The 20397-nt window shown below is 50.0% G+C and overlaps 3 protein-coding genes across 5 annotated transcripts in view; 1 reads left to right on the top strand and 2 right to left on the bottom strand.

Moving 5' to 3' along the window:
* Positions 1-1230, top strand: part of SPPL3 (signal peptide peptidase like 3) — a 56512-nt gene extending 55282 nt beyond the window's left edge. For both annotated transcript variants that reach the window (XM_074554444.1, XM_074554445.1), the window contains exon 11: positions 33-1230. In XM_074554444.1, the coding sequence (XP_074410545.1) occupies positions 33-104 (72 nt within the window). In that variant the 3' untranslated portion in view covers positions 105-1230. The remainder of the gene's footprint in view (positions 1-32) is intronic.
* Positions 1028-12364, bottom strand: ACADS (acyl-CoA dehydrogenase short chain). Of its 2 annotated transcripts, none has more exons than XM_074554442.1 (10): positions 12216-12364; positions 11757-11917; positions 10131-10280; positions 9873-9984; positions 9358-9509; positions 8914-9084; positions 7594-7731; positions 7264-7359; positions 6905-6961; positions 1028-6311 (listed from the first exon to the last, which is right to left on the bottom strand). In XM_074554442.1, the coding sequence occupies exons 1-10, from the start codon at positions 12274-12276 to the stop codon at positions 6159-6161; spliced, it is 1251 nt and encodes a 416-aa protein (XP_074410543.1). In that variant the 5' UTR covers positions 12277-12364; the 3' UTR covers positions 1028-6158. The 2 variants fall into 2 exon arrangements, with proteins under 2 accessions (XP_074410543.1, XP_074410544.1); XM_074554443.1 differs by lacking the exon at positions 12216-12364 and adding an exon at positions 10651-10679 and having other exon boundaries at positions 11757-11897.
* Positions 12365-12395: 31 nt separating this feature from the next.
* Positions 12396-19125, bottom strand: UNC119B (unc-119 lipid binding chaperone B). The gene is made up of 5 exons (XM_074554449.1): positions 18858-19125; positions 18284-18397; positions 17658-17769; positions 17281-17453; positions 12396-16420 (listed from the first exon to the last, which is right to left on the bottom strand). Exons 1-5 carry the CDS (start codon positions 19072-19074, stop codon positions 16308-16310), a joined length of 729 nt encoding a protein of 242 aa, XP_074410550.1. The 5' UTR covers positions 19075-19125; the 3' UTR covers positions 12396-16307.
* Positions 19126-20397: the final 1272 nt, after the last annotated feature.

Raw genomic sequence — 20397 nt, 5'->3', positions numbered from 1 at the left:
GAGGGCACTGTTTGTGCTGTTTCCCTGCCTAGGGCGATCTACGCCGCATGTGGTCTGAGCCTTTCCACTCCAAGTCCAGCAGCTCCCGTTTCCTGGAAGTATGATGGAACGGACAGGAGGTGACCTGAACTTCTGCCTTGGTCCTTTTCACTTTAATTGTGGCTTTGTTGTCTCCTAAGCTGGACTGGCTGGTACTTGGGAAGGTACCAGCGATGGGACACGTAGGAAAGGACTTTGATTAAAGGAGGGAAAGAAACAAAAGCTGAAATCCCAGAGCTCCGTGTGACTCCGTATCTCCCTGCAGATGTGGAATTGGGGACCCTTTGTGCAACTGCAGCCACTTTCCTCTTTTCCTCACTCGGATGGATTAGTACCAGACTATTACCTTTGTGAGAGAGGAAGAGACAGACTTGAAACTAAAAACGGCTTTGAAGTCGTTCAAAAACTTGTGAACACTAAAAACAGTTCAGCAAACTGAGGCTTCTTCAGAGAACCCCTCGTGGACATTGGGACCAGTTTCCTGCGGGACTTCGGTTTTGAAAAGAACTGAGACAGAAGGTCTTCTGTCACAATATTGGGTTTTTTTGATTTATTAAATATTTCCTGTGGTGTGAGGTTACTTATTAAATCCACAGACATTGAGTGACTTCTTGCAGTATACATATAAAATTTGTTGTAACAAGTTACATTTCCACCCAGATGTCATATTGCAGTGAAAAAGGGCACGATTTTTATACATATATATATACACACATATAGATATATATATGAATAAATAAAAAGGAAAACCTGCTAAGATCATGCTGTGTAGCAGACAGGGGCTTGCTGTAATTTTTAGCATGTAGCGCAGTTACTCTGGCTTTATGTATATGGATCTCCAATGAGCTGCTGTTTTCCCCCCTCCTACAACTGAACCTGCAGTTTAAAACCAAGTGTAGTATTTGTACTGGTTGTTCCATGGACTTTAGGGGATATTTGATTTGATCAATGTAGCAAACTAGGGAAGAAAAAAGTTCAAACCCAGCCCTGTGTGTCTGAGGGGGGAGGAGGTGGGGGTGTCTTTTTTCTTTTTTTTTTTTCTCCTTTTTTTGATATTTTTTTTACAAACAGCTCCCTTGCAGGTTTTTAGTAGTTCCTTCTTGACCAGTGCATGTATTATAGCAGCAATTGTCTTTGTGCTTTCTGATCATAGTAATGTATCACTTGTAAATACATTTTTTCTATTTTCTATTTTTTTGTATTTTTTGCATTTTGTTTCATTAGTGTGCTGTATTTTTCCATGCCCCTGCCCCTCAAAGAAAAAAAAAAAGAAAAAAGAAAAACTGTCCTTTACTGTTGTGACTGGTTGGAATTTGTGTGTTGACTGCTTTCTACCTGTAGCCTGTTCAAATGTGGATTTTATTCTTTCTTTTTTAAAACCAGCAGTTCCAGTTGTTATTTTATTGACTGAAAGGTTTCCCTGAGGTAACATTTAAAATTTCTTCCTTTCAAGTACTGTGCCATGTGGGGTTTGGGGAGCTCTCCTGAGAGCTCCCAGCTCCTGTTAGGTGACAGATGCTGGGCAGTGTCAGTGGCCTGGGAGGAGGAGGAGGAGGAGGAATGTTGGAGCCTGACTCTGAGCACTGAGGTGACTTTGGGACTGGTTTTGTTCCAGGTAAGGGAGGGGTTGGTCAAACACCTGAACTCTCAGCACTGTCAGGTGGTACAAGAAGAGCATACTGGACATGGCAGGAAATTCTGTCCAGCCACAGGTGTGCTGTGTCATTACTGTCATTAATGAACCCCTTCCTCTGTTCTCAGGCAGGTCTGGCACGGGTGGCACAGGGCCTGATGCCTCTGAGCTGGCTGGGATGCACCTCCAGGACAGCTGGAATGGCCCAGGATAAACAGTAAGGCACAGCTCAGCCTTTGCTGGGGATGGGGGTGCTGAGATTCAGCCAATGTGGGTGGGTGTGGCAGGGGGGATTTGGAACTTTCTCTCTCTCTCACACACACTCCCCCGAGTTCTTTTCTTTCCCTTGGCTGAAAGCATTCCCTCTACCATGTGCCTGCAGTGCTCATCCTCAGGTAACTGTAAACTGTAACTATTTAACTTTTAATGAAATTATTAGTTCTTCATTGAGAATCTGCTTTTTCTGTTTTTCCCAGAATTGCTTGAGACAGTAGAAAGGCATGAGGTGTATAAAATATTGAGGTGGGTATTCAAATAAGAAAGGCTTTTTTGGTGGCTTTTGTTTTGCTGAGAAGTTCCAAGCAGTGGAATAACAAATTCAGATCCACTTTTCTGCAGCTTTACCTGCCCAGCCTTTGCACCTACCTGACAATTGTGCACAGCTCAGGTGCCATCAGCTTCACAGCAGTTCCTCCTTTGGAATTGAAACACAAGGGCTTTCTCTGTTTTGCAGCAGCATTTTTAGGCCATGCCTGCTAAGTGTAAATTTCTACCCTTAAGAGAAGCATTCTGGAGAAAGTTCTAGAAGTGCTAATAAATACTTAATGAGAATTAATTTAGCTTTCCCAAAAAGGCCTGGTCTTGTTAGGCTGTCTTCCCTCCCTGCACCAGGTGTGAGCCTTTACTGAGCCCTCAGGTTGTGCTGAGCCCCACCCAGGTGAGCACCCACTGCACTGGAAGGGTTTGCTGCCCCTTCAGATGGCAGGAAAAGCATTTTGGTACTTGGCAGAGGTTCAGTGGAGTTTAACTGTACTAAGAAAAAGTGCTGTAAGTTAAAGCTGCAGAGCTTTGTCCCTCAGCTCTCCCTCCTCAAACCATTCAGGGGGGTTAGAAATGGATCCTACCTGGCTGCTCAGCTGTGGGCCCTCCCTGCACAGATGGACCTTTGGGCCTTGTCTCCTGATGTGGCTCCACTGCTTGAGGATCAAACTGCACAGGGGGCTTTGGGAGGCTGTGCAGGACCTGGGTTCCTGTCCCTGCTGGGTCTGGTGCAGTTGCTGATGCCTCCTTTGTTGAACTCCTTCATAAACTGGACACAAAGTCCTGCAGTGAGATTGCCCCACTGCCTGCCCTTTCTTCTGGAAAGTTATCAAAAATTACTGTTTTATTAATTGACTAATGGAAACCTTCTTGCAAGAGGAAAAATGCTGGCAAAAAAGTGATAGACCAGGGCGTGCTTACAGTTGTCAGGCCATGGAGCAGAACTGTGGTGTATAAATCTGCTGACAGGTCTGGTTCTCTGCTGCATCTTTGAGAACAGGCAGCTCAGAACTGGTACTGTTTGTATGCTGGTATTTCCCTAAGGTCAGACTTCACCTTACAAACATGATGAGTTCCAAAATGTGAATTTGGAATTAGTTTTTTCATTCAAGTTCCAGCACTGTCACATTTTTTTTATCACTATTCCACACCTTCATTCTATTATTCTTTAAGGCACTTTGCTTTTTTACTTCAGGATGTCTTTCAAATGTACTATTTTCCATCTTTTTCCAAATTCCTGCATAACCTGAATGTGTGGCTGTTGCCAGGCCTGTGTTAATAGTGAGGGCTCTCAGGTGAAACAAAGATCTAATTTAAAATCAGAATAAATTTGGGGGTTTTTTTCAGAACAGCTCATCTCCTTTTAGTCTGTAGGGAACTCACGAGGAAGAGTCTGAGCTACATGGTAGAAAAGCTGTCAGGTCTAGGGTGTGGCAGGAAGGAACTCCTGGTTACTGTAACTGTGTTTCCTAAGAAAGGATTCTCATTCAGGCTCCACCTGCTTCATGCCTCCTAAGCAGTTTCATGTACTCTTAGAGCATTGTGGGGCAAAACCACAAAGTCCTTGACAGGAGTCGCTTTTGTTCTTGAAATGTGAATTATCTCCTTCCCCGCTTGTTTCTAATTTATGTGTAACTGATTTTCCCATCTCTGTGCCCCAGCTTTGCAGTGTTGGCTGAGTTGTCACTTAAATGTTGTGGCTTCACATGTGAACAGACACTTTTCTCCAAGGAGAGCCTGGTCCTGCCCACACCTGGGTTTGTCTGGGGGTGGCTTGCTAAGAGCTGCTGATTTAATGCTGCCAAACTCGTTTGTGTTTTGCCCTTTCAGCAGTTCCTCTGCAGCAGCCCTGAGGAGCAGAGCAGACACACTCATCACACAAAGTTCTCTTAGCCAGCAGCAGTGAGGAGTAAACTTGAAGTGTCCTGCTCTGAGCAGAGCCATTGCTTTGCTCTGGGAGTTCCTTTGTGTGTAACCTGTTTGCTGTTTTACCCCCAGAGCAGTGCAGTGTCACAGGGCACTGAGCTCTCTCCTGAACCTGTGGCAAGCAGAGAAAACTTTCATAAAGCTTTTTTTTTTTTTTTTTGCTACCTCAAGGTTGTAGATTCTCTCTCCTCTGTCAGCTGAGGTGGTAACAGGGATGGTTTCATGCTGCAGCAAATTCGAGCTGGTAGTGAGGGAGGCTGAGGGTGAAGAGGGGCAGTCAGCAAGCACTGACAGCACAGCAGATCTGAGAGAAGCACCTGGGCTGGCAGAGTGGGACTGTGCTGGCTCGCTGGGGATTCAGCTGGAGCACAGCATAACAGGAACTCTGCACTGCTGGAGTCCTCAAATCCCTGCAGCTCCTGCTCTCCCCGAGTGGCTGCAATAAGTTAGTGTAAAATAGTATCCCACATCTTCAGGTACCATCACTGGAGTGAGCCTGCAGCAATCAAAGAGGTGATACAGGCTGAAATCAAGCATCATCCAGAGAAGCCCTCCATAATTTACAGCACATTCAAGATGATTGGAATGATTTTCCAGTAGGAATGCTCCTGTTGAATGCACTACCTGGCAATTTCTGACAATCCTTATGCACAGTAGAACAAGGAGAAACTGAGCACTTGAGGCCCTTGCCCCAACACGCTGTTGCCCTCCAGCGCCCTGCCCAGGGATGAGGACATCACTGAGAGCTGCTCTCACTGCTGCATGCTGGCCCTACTGGTTTCTGCTCCTGCATCCTGGGACTGGAAGAAATTATTCTAAATTAATTCACACCTGCATTTAAAAAAAAGGTGAGGGAGTGGTGGTCCTTTAAAATCAGGTTTTATTCGTCTTCTCTGCTCTCTCGTGTAACAGAATCCTGCTCCTCTTCTCTGCACACAAGTGTAAATAAATGGCACCACAGGAAAAGAACCATTTCCCTCTAGTGTACTTGTTTGGACAAGGAGGCAGACTGGACCATGCAGGCTCTAGGCTTAATCCTCTCCCTCTTCTCCTGAGTTTAGAGCTTTTCCTTTGGCTGTTGCTGCTCCTAAAGTGAATGTCTTAATGATCACTGATTGAGGATGTGCTACTGTAAAGCTTCCTGGTGAGCTTTGTGTGTCATCTCTTCATTTCCTCATTGCCCAAAACATGTCAAGATTAAAAGCTGTTACTGCCCTGTCAGGCACTTCCTTTCCTGCTGATATTGCAGAAGCAGATTTGGGAGCAGAGGGAATTTTTTGTTTGATTTTTTTACAAAGTAGTCCTAGGCACTGCAGCTTTGCTGTCCTTTGCTTCCATCCCTACATCCCAGAGCAGCTGAGTGAGCAGGTGCTGGGCCCTGCTGGCCCAGATCGAGGAATTCTTTGTGTTGTCAAATCTATGCAGACAGCAGCTACAGTCTCTGCTCAGATTCCTCTGTGTGTGGGCTGTCCCTGCATGTCCTCCTATCTGGCTCCTCTCCTGCTGGAAGTGAGAGGGGCCCTGCTGCAGGGATCACCTCAGCCTGGGCTGTCCCATTGGGAGCTCACCCACAGCTGCATCCCACACCTGAACTCCACTGCAGTCTGGGCTGCAGAGGCACCGGAGCTCAGGGGTCACAGCCCTCAGCATCTCTGACTCTGGCACTGGTTAGCCAGGGCCATGTAGTGACAAATTCAGCAAAACTGGCAGTGGCTGGCAAGTGCTGTCATTTTGCCACTACCAAGCAATTCCAACAGTCCCATTTAGCAAAAGCCTCAGGCTGCCCTATGAGCACAGGCTGCCTCCTCCCTCCTGCACTCACAGCCATGACTTACAAACCTCAGTCCAGCCTCAGTGTGCCATACTTTGTCCAAAGAAGAATCAGCACATTTTAACTAGAGGGTCAGTTATTCATTGGTGAGGAAAACCTCCATCAATAGCCTCATTCAAGAGGGTCAAACTCCATCACTGTGCACCATTAGGATGCACTGGGGGCAGTGTGCTGCTCCAGGCAGCTTCCTCAGCCTCGGTAGGCCTTGAGCAGCTGGCCTGCAATCACCAGTCTCTGGATCTCACTGGTCCCCTCGTAGATCTCGGTGATGCGAGCGTCGCGGTAGTGCCGCTCCGCCGGCATCTCTGTCACATAGCCCATCCCTCCCAGGATCTGGATAGCCTGAAACAAAGGCAGCAGCTTAGGAACAAAGTGGGGTCAAGAAATCTTTTCTACAGAACGCACTTGCACAAACAGCCATTTTGAGAGGAATAATGGGAAGGGTGGGACACATGAGGATGACTGCAGCTCAGGAATACACAGGATTGATCTGGGTAAGAACACTATGGATATTCCAGATGGGCAGTTCATTGCTTCAGAGGTATCTGTTAGTCATCCGTATTCTAAGATGATGGGACACTAAACCAAGGAACAGGGGATCTCATCCAGGTGCAGTGGTGATGACTAGTGGCCCTGTGCTCTCCCCCACATTTCTGCTCCTTAAAACTGCCACTGCCCTGGACAGCAGCAGGCACAGGCCACTTTAATAATACAGCTGCCACAGGCCAGTATGAACCCCTGCCATCCTCCTACTTCTCCACAACCTCTGAAGATGGTTGTGCTAAACAGCTTCAGCCATAGGACTGGTTGCTTGCTTTGGTTGGTGTGTTTCAAATATAAATCAGTAAATTCCATCCCCCCTTCCCAAAGCACCTGTGAGACATCCAAAGTCCCTTCCCACATGCCATATGTCAGAATTGTCAGTTGACAATTACCTGATGAGCTATGGCCGTTGCAGCTTCTGATGCAGCCAGTTTGGCCATTGCCGCTTCCTTTGGGGAAGGAAAACATCACTGAGAGTGCAGCTGTCACAAAAAGGAACCTCTCACCTGCACAAGGAGCTTGAACCCTCACAGAGCAGCTGTGCAGAGAGACAGGCCTGATGGTGGTGCCGGCTGAGAGCAGCCGCCCCTCTCCCCTTGGCTACGCCCAGTGCTGAGCTCGGGGGGCCGCCCAAGGGTGGGCAGCAGGCCCAGGACCTGCTGGGGGTCACACCCCAGCAGTGCTCCATGGAGGGGGGCTCCTGGCTTCGAGCCTGTGCTGTGGCTGCTGGACAAAGCAGGGCTGGACATACCTTAGTGAAGGGCTTCCCATTGTCCTTGAGCATAGCAGCTCTCCAGGTGAGCAGGCGCGCACCCTCCAAGGCCACAGCCATGTCTGCCAGCTTGAACTGCAACAACAAACAGTGCCTTGGGTCCAGGGCCTCTGCCTGCACAAGGGGACAGCTGAATTCTTCCACCCTTGGGGCCATCTATGGAAAAGGAGCCTCTGTCCCAACAATTAGTTTTAACAGCATTTGAAAACAGAATTATCACCCTGTTTACCCCAGACAGTACAAAGTGCACTGTGTGCCTGATACCCCACCCACACGGACTTTCCACCAGCCCCTGTGCCCTGCCTGTACCTGCACTGCCTGAAGCTTTGTGATGGGTGACCCAAAGGCCATTCTCTTCTCAGCATAATCCACAGCACAATCCAGAGCTGCCTGTGCTATTCCAAGTGCCTGTGAGGCAATACCAATCCTTCCTCCATCCAGAGTTTGCTGAAAAAGACACAAAATACATGTAAGTCAAGTTATGCTTGAGCAAGAATAGTACAGACACATTTCTGATGTTGCTGAAAAGCTGCTCTAGCCTTAAAATCCTCTGGTCAGAGACCTCCTTGATTCACAATTCCCAGTTATGCAGGAATAGAGAGCTGTAACAAGCACTGCCACTGCAGAGAGAAGGCAGGAGTTCAACAACAGATGAGAAAGGAGAGGGATTGCTTATTAGCTGGGAGAAAAACAGAGGGAGCAAAATAAGGGAAGCAGCACAACAGGGATCTGCTCTGGAAGGGGCTGGAAAGAACTCCACAAGCAGACCCAACGCACTCTGCAGCTGATTTTACTTTGGAAATCTGGTCAGTTTTCCTTTTTTATCCTCATCATTTGGACACACATGGGAAAGGATTTTTCAAACTCATTAGTGAACCCAGTCAATTAAATGACTTAGCTCAAACACCTACTCTGCTCCTCTGTGCACAGGAAGAAATTGCTGCACAGGTTTATCTTCTCAACCCTAGGCTGAAGGTCTTTAAAAGAACCTGTCAGTCACCAACCACTTTTAGTTCTGGACATAATGGAATGGGCTCTGCTCCAGGCAGCTCGACCCAAAATGTCAGGCCAACAAAGGGTGCTGTGCCCCTCCAGAGAGAGCAATGACCACTCTTAAAGGACAGTGCAGGAAACAAATCTGTTCCCAGCTGCCTTGCTCCTCCTCAGAAGTCACATGCATACCATAACTCAGCTGTCATTCACCTTTAGACACTCTGCAGAAGTTGTCACGAGACTCCAGGACAACTTTCCTCTGCCACAGTACTCACATGGGGAAATGCCATGCTTTCCCTTTATCTATGGGTACAACTGGAGGAACAGAGGATTGAGAAAGAAGAAAAATTAAAATATACTGCCCCTATTGACACAGCACCTCAATGGTATCAGCGCTGCTCCAGCTGAGAACTGACACAATAAAAGTGCTATTTACCTGTGTAAATTAAACATTCATCAAGCTCTGGGAATGATTTCTCCCATGTTGGCAAGAAGGGCCAACAGCTTAACATGACACAGGATGCCTTATGCAAGCAGTCCTCCCTGCAGTGACTGCCTCTGGAAATGGTTTACAGAACAGGAAGCTTGGGAGCTACAGCTGCACGCCCCCAGAGCTGCACCCCATCCCTCTCTTACCATGGCGATTTTGAAGCCCATTCCTGGCTGCCCCAGCAGGTTTCCCTTGGGTATCCGGCAGTCCTCAAATATCAGGTTAGCAGTGGAAGAGGCTCGGATTCCCAGTTTGTCTTCTTTTTTCCCCAGTGACAGCCCAGCTGTTGGCATGGGAACCAGGAATGCACTAATGCCCTGCAACGAGACCCAAACTCTTAGCAATAGTGTCTTCTTACCTTCCCATTTCCTTGACTGTCAACAGGCTCCCTCCATTTTACATAAAAGCCAAATGTGCAGGTAACCAGGAGAAGGGAGAGGAGAGCTGAGACACAACAAAACCAGCACATCAGCCCCTCCTCTGGTCAATGCCTGCGTGGCTCGAAAAACAGAGTCCCAGCCGTGGCAAAGTGCTTCTCCACAACTCCTTCACTCCCACCCCCTTTTCCTGGCTGATACAAACTATCTCACCTTGTGCTTCAGGGATTTATCTGTGGTGGCAAACACCACGGTGGCTGAGGCGTCCCAGGCGTTGGTGATCCAGGCCTTGGTGCCGTTCAGAACCCACTCGTCCCCATCCAGGCGCGCCACAGTGGAGGCTGCACCCGCATCGCTGCCGTTTCCTGAGGGAAGGAGCAACAAACAAACCTCAGGTGATCAGTGACACAGGGGGGCAAAGCCACCCCCACCTGCACCCCATCAGCTCACAGCACCTCTTGAATGTGGCAGTGTCACCACTGTCCCTCCCACAGAACAGGGAAAGGCCCACGTGTGCAAGGTGTGCACACAGAATGAGTATTTTCAGCAGGGACCAGAGGATGGCAGTTCATGCCTTGGGTACTGAGACTCCACTCACACAGAAGTGCTATAAACAACCCTCCCACAAACTGTACCAGGATCAAAGACCTCAAGCCCATCCTAGACCTGACCAAGAAAAGAAGCTACACCACGTTCTTTGCAACAGGCATGGTAACAGTCACAATCACCTGGTTCACTGAGGGCAAAACATCCAATTTTCTCTCCACTGGTGAAGGGAGCAATCCACTGGTGCTTCTGCTCTTCAGAGCCAAACTTGAGTATCGGCCCTAAATACAGGGACTTTAAGAATTTGGTGCTGTTAGTGCCTCTTGAAGGTACAACCAATGGAGCAGCTCTCTAAAGTGCTCTCCACACATCAGAGAGCCCTGCACAGAACAGATCCCCTTCTCCCAGAGCCCCCTGAGCTGTGCCAGGCTCACACTCACGTTGTTGACGCTGACGATGACGCCGGTGGAGGCGCAGCCCCTGCTGATCTCCTCCACAGCGATGGAATAGGCCAGGTAGTCGAGCCCTGCTCCTTTGTACTTCTCTGGCACATCCATGGCCAGCAGCCCCAAGGCTCCCATCTTCTTCACCTGCACACAGGAACAGACAGCTCCCATCCTCTGCAGCACCAGTGTGCCAGCAAATACAGACACACGGAGAGCACACATGGCATGGGAGGGCTACACCAGAGGAAAAGATGCACACAGCTCCTGGTGAAATGGGTAAGTGTCCCCAGATCCCAGTGACTTCAGCAGGAGCAGTACACAGTCACTGCTGTTTGGGCTCTTGCTTGTTTAAAGAGCTTTCTTCAGTACTGGGAAGGGGGGAGCCTTCTCAAGGTGAAATATGGAGACAGAACTCCACCAGCATTTCCTCAGCCTCCCACCAAAGCTCTACCCTTGCATGTCTCCTGTCAGCAGAAATGGGAAATCTAGCTGATAAAAATCATCAGAACTTTACCTTTGAGTCTGCTGAGCTTCAGCCTAGGACTGCACAAAGGAAGAATTTTACAAAATGAATGACTGCAGAGAACAGTGGTGCAAGGTGATTTTTTTCATTCCCAATAAAGCCAGATCTTGCTTCCCAGAGAATTTTTTGTTAGTTACATTGCAATCAATCCACCCCAAGTTCCCCAGCTAGACCCCTTGCTTTGCAACCATAAGCCTCTGCTTGTTTTAGAGGAACCAGGGAGAATCTTTTAGATACATAATTTCCCTCCTATGAGGGCACCCAAAACACCAATCCTCCACATTAAATACAGAAGATGAACAAGACAGCCACTGGTTCTATGTATGTTGCTTCATCTTATTAAACACTTGTTTGTATCTTGAATTTTCCCCTACACATTCAAGTCAAAACATTCAGAATCAAATGTAAATTTTTTAGATGAGAACAGTAAGGAGTAAATTTATTTTCTTCCTAGGGTAAGTGTGACTTTCCTGGCTACCATCCTTATACCTTAATAGAAAAAGGAATGTGACAAAACTCTCATGCCTCTGACATGAGTGTTTGCCTGAAGTCTCTTGGTTAATGTTAGTCTCTTGGCTAACAGGATCTATTTTGCTGGAGCTTTGTATTTCATTGCTTAACATGCACACTGGTGTCTCTTTCCACATGAAAAATCACTAGTTTGGCTGAAATTTTGATTTATTTACAGCCCCAGAGGATAAGCAGCATGTACCTCCTGATCGCTTTTTCCCACCATCTGAAATGCATTCATGCCATCTATGATTCCTCACCATAAACCATTATGTGCAGTCTGCAAAAGTACATGTTAATTTTATAAATTAGTTTTATAATTTCTTATTGCAGCCCACAGATAAACTGGTAAGAGAACTAAAAACTCAGTGGTACTAACGTCAGATACAAAGAAACACAAATAAAAGTGAAGAGCTCAAAATACTCTGTGGGAACTACAACGTCCACATTCAGAGCAACCAGGTGGTCTAAACTTCAATTTTCTGCTAAGTCGGAGCTGGATGTACATGCTGCCTCAGCCCCAGTGGTGCTGCCCCAGGGCACCAGGAAAGGGGTCTGTGGCTGTGCCTTCTCAACCCTGCACCCACCTGCTCGGCCGGAAAGCGGTGCTCCTTGTCCAGCTGCGCTGCCAGCGGCATCAGCTCCTTCTCTGCGAAGTCCCGGACCGTCTGCCGCAGCATCTGGTGCGTCTCGGGCAGCTCCGCGCTCTGGTACACGGTGTGCAGCCGGCGGCACCGCAGGGCCAGCGCTGGAAGCGGGGAGGGCACTCAGCGCCGCCGCCGCCCTTCACACCGGCCCGGGGGCGGGCGCCGGCCCGTGAGGGGCTCTGAGGATCCCCCGACCCCGGGCCACCTTCCCGCGGCCTCGGCTGCGGCCCGGCTGAAGGGCGGCGCCACTCCCGCGCCTGAGGGGACTCCCCTCAGGCAGGCCCTGAAGGGCACCGGGACGCCACCTCCCCCGCGGACCGCGGCCCTTCCCGCCCCTCCCGGTGCCCCGCGGCCCCCCCGAGCAGACGCAGCCTAGGGAAGCCGCTCCGCCGCCCTCACCCCGGGGCGCTCCGCCGCAGCGGGACACGACCGCCGCCATCGCCGCCGCCGCCATCGCCATGGCGCCGCCTGAGGGAGCGCGGGCCCGGCGCGCACGCGCCGCCCCCTGGCGGGCGGCCCCTCCCGCCCCGCCCCGCCCCCGCCGGGGAGAGGAGAGGGGAAGGAGGGAAGGGAAGGAAGGAAAGGGAAGGAAGGTCCTTTATTCCGACTGCTGGTGACAAAACCACGCGTGTACAAACACAGCGGCACCAGGACAGCCCCGCGGCGCTGCCACGGCCACGGGAGCAGGGTCCGAAGGGGACAGCACAGAGGAGTCCATGCGCCAGCAGCCCCAAGGCCACACAGTGAGAGATAAATACGGGTCCTGTAACAACACTGGGATCCAGGCAGGAGGAGAGGGCGTTTGCTGGTGTTCATTGTCCTGCTGCTGCTGAAGAGGAAGAGGTGCTGACTCCAGCAGGCTGCCATCACTCAGCCTTGCCCTCGGCAAGGACAGGAGATGGCAGCGTTTGTGTCCGAGGGTCACAGCCCACAGCGAGCCAGGCTCGCGGGTAGCACGAAGTAGCTCCATGTCACAGGACAGCAGCGCAGAAGGCTGGGAAACAGCTGAAGAGGATGTGATGAAACACAGAGCTGAGAAGTAGAGTTGCTACATTTGGACCTTAGTGCTTCACAACTGCTTTCCTCCTTCATTTCTGACTAATAAACACTTGTTTTATTCTTCCTGAACCCTCAGATACTGGAATAGGCATCCCCAAGCACCAGAGAAGAGGCTGCTGCTCCTCTATAACAAGAAACATTGAAAATCCTCAAGTACACACACAAGACATTTCCTACCAAAAACAGAGGACAAGGACAGAAGTACCCAGTCCATACAACAAGAGATGACCTTCCTTCACAAGGTGCAGTATGTATTCCACACTCAAGGCATGAAAATAGCTCTCCAGGAAGTTTGCTGGCATGGATCTAAAGCCCTTGCCTCAAAAATGTGAAAAAGAGGTCCTAGTAATAAGAGGATAAATACTGGAAAAAACATAATATGTATCTGTGGGTTTGGTCCCTTTCTTTTTGAAGTTTTGAGCAAACTCACTATGGTCCCAACTTTTTTCTTTTTCCAACTTAGCACAAAATCTGAGAGAAGTAGTCTTTGATACCTTTTTTCTTGCTCAAACTCCAGCTAACACTGAAAGCACCTCCTTTGCCTGCAGCACCAGGATACAACTGACCATTCACCTGGCAAGGATGTGATCCCAGTGGAATTTCTTCCAAGCTAACTGGCATGAGTAGCTTTTGACCCATCATTAAAACACCAGAGCACACACTCCAGAAGGAAGCTGGTCTGCTAAACTGTGTTTACCAAAGAAATCATCCCTGCCACAAGGAAAAGAGGCTTTATAGAAAGTACCTAAGAGAAAAGGAATCCTAGGAAAGCTACTAAAGTGAGAACAGGAGTTTGGAAATCCCTGACTTTCTGGATTACAATCAACTTTTTCAGTGCTGGGTTGCCCTCTTGTAGGGACTTTCTTTTTCCCGCAGCATGCTTTTAGGGCAAAGACCTTCTGATTTGACAAAGCGAACACACTCAGCTAAAAACCGCAGGATCTCCTGGTTTTCCTCCACTTCTCCCTTTTATTGCTGAATAGCCAACACATTCAGCAGAGCGAAAGCAACCGCTTCAGTGCTGTTTCCTCGTCCCTGCTGCTGGCCAAGGACAGCAATTCCCTTTTCCTACCGGGACCAGCCCCGGCAGCGCGCTCCCGCCGCCAGCAGATGGCGCGCGCGCCCCGTGCGCGCCCCCAGCGCCCCGTGCGCGCTCCCGCCCTGCTGACGAGCCCATCGCCTTTGAGGAACCTTTACAGCGACAAGAGAAACAGATGGGAATCGTCACACTCCTAAGAAAAGCGAGAGGTTGCTTCATGTACAAAGTGTGATAAAAGTTTAAAGGCACCTGGATTTATACTACATACAAAATTCAGTTCAATATGCTAAAATTTGCCAGGGAATAATGAGTAGGCTCTTCAGACACTATTTCTGAACACTTCAAGATGAAAAGCACACTTCCAGGCAGTTCTGCTTTGTGGTGAGTAGCTCAGAGCAAAGCTCCCACCTCAGAGGCACAGCAGGAGGGCTGTGGAAGGTGCTCACTCTAAGAGGCATCTCGAGATCCAACTCAACAGGAGCTTTAACTAATCCTGAAGATCCTAAACAAGATTGCATTAGTGCCTGTGGACATGCTGGAGGGGATCGATGGTGGCAGAATAGTTCATCTTTCCATCAGGCAGACCCTGCCCCTCCACATTCCCAAGACATTTGTTGTGGTTGCTTATGATTAATGCTCCACCCAGAACAGGTCATTTGTTGTGGTTAATCATAATTAAGTATCTTCCTAAGAGCTGGAGATTCATTCATGGCTGCTACCCCACACACTCTCACTGCTTACTCTGATGCCAGCTGATGTTCCACACCAAAGTTACTTTCACTAATCTGGAGTAAAGGCAGTGGTTTCCTATTGCTGTCTGCATTAACAGGCTCTAGGCTTTGATGTCCACCCCACTCAACCCTGCTGAAACACAAACTACACTGAATCCCTCTTAACACAACAGGTAACCACTGAAGAGTTAGGTTTTAACTGTCTCAAGAACAAATGGAAGTAGTATTAGGAAAGGTCTCCAGTCTAGACACAACCTAACTCCCCCAACAAGAGACACAACTGAGCAGCCCAGCATGGGGACAGGAAAAGTACCAGTCTTGAGAGCCAGCAAAACTGGCAAAAAAGGTTGTGGCAGCTGAGATTTTGCACAGTTGGGAGCTTGCCCCAGCACAGCTATTGGCAAGACACAGGTCCTCCTCTTCCCACTGCATGATGCTATCTCCCATTGCCAGAGCCCAAACACAGCTGTGGTATCAACCTGGCAGCATGACTTCCTAAACCATAAATAAGCAGCTGAGCAGGCAGAGCAGTGATGGGAACAATGAAAAAGAGAACCATGTACATTCTCACTTTCCAAGGATCCCACTCCATAACACTGAGTGATCTGACCTGGGAAGCTTTTAGCTACTAATATCTCCACTGCAACACAGAAAATGAGCTGGTGCTGCTCACAGCAACTCTGACAGACCAGTCAGGTTTACAATTACAGACTGAAGCCTAGGAAGCTCTGCTTCCTACTCATTTTTCAAGTGATTTCCAACATTCTTCCTTTTTCCTCTAAGCCCTGCTAGAAGGATACTTTCACCCCAGCCAGGCTGACAATGTGCTGTCCACCTAAAAATCAATACATTCTGTACCAAGGGCCAAAAATTCCTACAAAGGGAAGAAGGAGAAATGGTAAATATAGTGAGATTAACTTCAGCTCTAAGGTTGACCCCTGAGCTCCAAAATTCAACAGTTTGCTCACAAAAGCTCAGACAGAAATGCTATCAGTCCCCTTTTCCCCCTATCTCATATCTCTAGTGAAATCTCTGGCAAAACAGAGCTTAAATGTTCTTAGGGGCAGCTCAGACCCCCAAAGGCTGATAGAATATTCCTGCACTGCTTAGAAGCCAAATTAGTCTCTTTCCCACTGGAGAATATTGGGATGCACCCTAAAAAACCATGTCAGCAATGCCACAACCAAAACCACTGTCACTGAAGAGATGAGCTATCTAACTGAACAAAAGATCTGCTCTTCAAGCATCGCTGGCTACTGGAAGGGGTTAAGATTTTCCTGCTAAGAAATAGCTTAACACAAACAATCTGACCTGTTGAAAAAGGATATTCACCCAAAAGGTGAAACATCAGAAGCACTAAAGGTGTAAACTAACTAGAAAGACTAAGAGCAAGAATTGTCTAAGAGTCCCTCTGATCACTGACCTAACCAAGGTTATCAGAAGATAGCCAGGAACAGAGAAGGAGAGGCAGGAAATGCTGAGTCTCAGAGAGGTGTTGCAGGGAGATTTCCTTTCAGGAGCCGCCGTCTTTGCTTCACGTTCTCAGCCTCATGCACAGAGAAAAAGTTTGGCAAGAAGCCTTGTTGCACGAGACAGCAACTCCAGTCCACTCCTGCACGTCTGGAATGGTTAAGGGCATCACAGCATCAGCAGCCAGAATGATTATTGTCCTCCATTGTAAGCATAGTCGGCCTTGTTGTGCATTATCAACTTGTTGTCTACAAAGTAGAAGCTGTCTGAGCGCGTCTCGTACGGGTTCTCCACCATCAGACGGACTGTGAAAGAGAGAGGGAGCTCCATTACCTCCAACAGCCTCAGTCAGGATAAAAAGGACTCTGCCACTCCACTGCATTTACTGAGTGATGCTCTGCCCTACCCAAGGAAGAGAAGCAAGCTGCTCTTCTGGGCTTACTTCAAAGGCTGCAGCTTGCCCTTCCCCTTCTTCCCATTCACAGGACAAGAACTGTCAAAAGCAAACAGAGGGGGAATGAAGAAACCTCACTCAAATAAGCTTAGAAACTGCCAGAGCCGTGAATGGAGCCAAGCAACCATCACATCTGTAAGCAGAAGGAGCTCGTTTGTGGCACTCTCCACACGTACACAGGTGGGATGAAAACCCCAAACCTTCCCCACAGCCAGGCAGCCCCAGAAGGGCCCCTGTGCCTCTGCTCCATCCACCTCCTGAGGTCAAACATACCCTGTGCAATCTGTATTTGCAGAGATCTTAGCAGGCTTAAAAACAGACCTCAGGCAAGAACCAGTTCTCCTCCATAGCAGGAGGCTCTAGCCCTAACAAGCAAGTGCCAAAAACAGATGGGTGGCTATAAAAAGAACCCTTTCTCTGGTGTTTTGTTTTCTTCTGGGCTACACTACAAGGCATCAGGCATGTCAGCCCTGTGACTGATCAGTTCTTGCTGCCTGTGACTTGGCACAGGTTGTCTTAGGCTTTCATTTTCAAAGGAGGAGACTTTGCACACAAATCTCTAATTCAGAGAAGATTACACATTGCTAAACTGGGAACCTGTATCTGTTTGTTCTTGTCCCCTCAGTCCTAGTCACAACTTCTTTCACAAATTGAGGGAGAAAATGCACACACAAACAAAACACCACTCAGTGTGGCAAAGGAGGTACTTACTAAGGTCTTCTGAGAGCTGAGGGAACTCATAAATGTGTTCACATGTGTTCCTGCTACTGGGGATGCAGAAGCCAAAATCAAAATCAAAGTTCTTCAGTAAGCGATCTCGGAAGTAATGCCTCTCAATCATTCGGAAGTTTGACACTGGCTTTTCTCCCACTGTGAATTCCACTCTGCATGGAAGAATCAGGAAAAAAACACCTGTTAGGAAGAACAGAGCCTTGGGCATGAGGCTACACAAGAGTTCTTTATAGAGAGTTCGATATTTGGAGTCTAAGATAGGCTCTCTCAAGTCTCCAACCCAGTTTTGTTATGAACTGTCAAGTAACACTTTGTAAACATCCAATTCTCCCCTCTCTCCATGAGCTCATACTCACGTTGCACCAACAGTCCGCAGACGGAGAAACGCTGGGGTGAACTGGTACCGGACAAAGCGCCCTGCACTTACATCCAGCTCGCTGCTGTCATCCTCATCCTCCTCAGCGTGCTCTGGAAAACACCAGCCCGGAGTTACTCTGCTCAGAGCGCACACCTGAGGTGACACTGCCTAGTGGGTGTATCAGGACAAGCTGCCTACTGCTTAGGTACTGAATGTAAACACATTTAATGATTGGTCTGAGGCTTATACTGGCACGAAGTAAAAGAGAAAAGATTTGCCATGACAGTTGGCCCAGCCGAGGTGGCTCCAGAACTGGAGCCACCCCTCCTCTCAATCTCACAGGATATCCCCCCTCACAACTCCCAGTGCACATGAACTAATCTCCATTATAACCAGCCCAGAAAAGGAAAATTGCCAGTCGATAGTTCTCTCCCACCCAACAATAATCACATTTTAATCACAAGTTTCTCAGCATAGATAAACTCAGTCCTGTGCTTAAAGGAGAGGATTTTAGTCATCAGGACATATACTAAAGGACCCTTCTGCTCGGTTTGCAGGGGTTGTGCATTGCAACCTCTCAGCTCTCAGTCTCTCTATCCTCCCTGCAACGTTTGCATGCTGTACCTGAAGCAGACGGCTTGGCAATTTCAAAAAGGACCGTTCCAGTTTCAAGGTCCCGGATCTTAAACCTGGTGAAGTCAATGTTGTAAATGTTGTCCTCAGGTTTGCATAAATAATCTAGAAGAGAGAAAAAATATAGTAATATTACAAAACATCTGTGACCACTTACCAAATGAATTTCCCTTTTTGTTAGCCCCAGCCCGATAAGATATGTACTGCTCGTTGTTTTGCAGAAGCTTCATGAAAGCCGGACAAAATTAAGGATGTGAGAAACAAAGGCAGGGTAAGTGCCAGGTAGCAGAGCAAGAATGGGATGCGATCGGGACAGAAAAGCAGAGATCAGCAGCCCAGAGGAAAAACAAAAAACCAAAAAGCCTCAAACAAATCAAAACCCACAAACAACACAAAAGCCCCCAAACTTTCTGGAAGTTGTACGGGAGCTGCCGGCGGGCGCACCCCGAGCCGCCGCGTCCCCCGCCGGCAGCGCCGGGCCGGGCCCCGCCGCTCCCCACGCCAAAGGCCCGGCCCGGCCCCGACCCGCAGAGCCCCCGCCGCCCCGGGACCGGCCCGCACTCACTCTCCGTCACCCGGCACAGCCCCAGGACATGCTCCGGCCGGACGGTCTCCAGCGCCAGCAACTCGGACTCGGTCCAGGGCTGCCGTGGCGGCGCATCGGCCGATCCGCGCCGGCCCCGCAGGCGGCTGAGCGGCCCCGCGGACCCCGGCGGCCCCGACGGCAGCTTCTTGTCCGGCCCCGGCGCCGCCGCCGCCGCCCGCGCCCTGGAGCCGCTCATGGCCGCTGCCAAGATGGCCGCCGCCCGCCTCGGTAGCTATGGGAGCGCGGGGCGGGGCGGGGGCTGTTGCCAGGCAACGCCGGCCCGAAGCTCAGCGGAGCCCGCCGCGGTCGCGCCCGGATGGGTGACCCGAGAGCCCGGCACGGGCACCGCCGGCGAGGCAGCCGCTCCGCCCGGGGCCGCAGCGCGACAGGATGGCTGGGAAAGGTGAGTTACCAGAGGGAAAACAGCACAAGGAACAAACAAAACCGGCCCCACTCCCGCTGACCCGGCTGGCTGCCAGCCCGCGTCCCGCTCCCGCCACAACGCCCGGCCGCCACCCCGCGCTGGGCTCCCGGCTCTGAAGGCGCGGCCTGAGTCCGCAGCGCAGCCGGTGACACAGGGCGGGTGTCCCCCGGGAGCCCCGCTCTGTGCTGCAGGGAACGGTGACGAGCACTTTTCGGGAAGGGGCAGCGTCAGCAGGAGGATGCCATGAGGGCACAGCACCGGGGACAGCCCAGCTGCTGTCCCTGGGGAGCGGGACGGCGACAGGACCGTGTGCCCCCGGGTGGCAGGAGCAGACATCGGAGGAGCCTCCCCAGCCTGATGGGAAAAACCGGGGAGGTCGCACTTGGAGGGATTCAAAGTATCAATACGAGGAGGAAAGAATGTGTTTCTTCCCAAGGAGGGGCAGCCCACCGGCCCGCAGCAGGCACGCAAGAGTTGCCAAGAGTCACTTGCAGCCCTCTGGGGAACTGGGGCAAGAACAACAAACATCTGCATCCTCTTTTCGGACTTCAGCCAACACTGAACATGCTTATGATGACTGGAAACAGATTTTGAGCAGTGATTTGTGACGCTTGCTGTGGCTCCTGCTACTGCCAGCCAAATGCTATTTCAAAAAAACCCGCCTGCACCAGTGCTCCTAAATCCTCCTTGCCGCATGGGCTTGGTGCCTCTATCCCTAAGGAAGGACAGACCCGGGCCTTCCAGGAAAGCACCTCCCCAGGAGCAGGCACCTGGAGCACCACGCTGCTGCTTCCTCCCTGCTCCAGCCCCAGCCGCCTCTGACACGGTTTCAAGCTGAAAGGGGGGCAGCTTGCAAAGCCCAGAAAGCAGAAAAGCAGATTGCATCTCTCTGCTGCTCCGGCTCTGAGCAGGAAGCAACAACCACATCAGCACTTTTAAGAGGATGTTGTACCGTTCTATTCGCACTTTATCACTCAAAGCAATGGGCAAGAGATCACCAGGGCTGCACTGGAGGCAGCAGCACGGTGTTACCCAGCAGTCAGCCAGGCTCAGCCTCCCTCGTGTGGGTGTAAACCAGAGGGGGCTCCTCTGCCT

The sequence above is a fragment of the Zonotrichia albicollis genome, chromosome 18 (genome assembly GCF_047830755.1).
Source record: "Zonotrichia albicollis isolate bZonAlb1 chromosome 18, bZonAlb1.hap1, whole genome shotgun sequence".
NCBI classification, from domain to species: Eukaryota; Metazoa; Chordata; class Aves; order Passeriformes; family Passerellidae; genus Zonotrichia; species Zonotrichia albicollis.
Note: the sequence above shows the minus strand (reverse complement) of the source record. Positions and strands in the feature narration are given on the sequence as shown.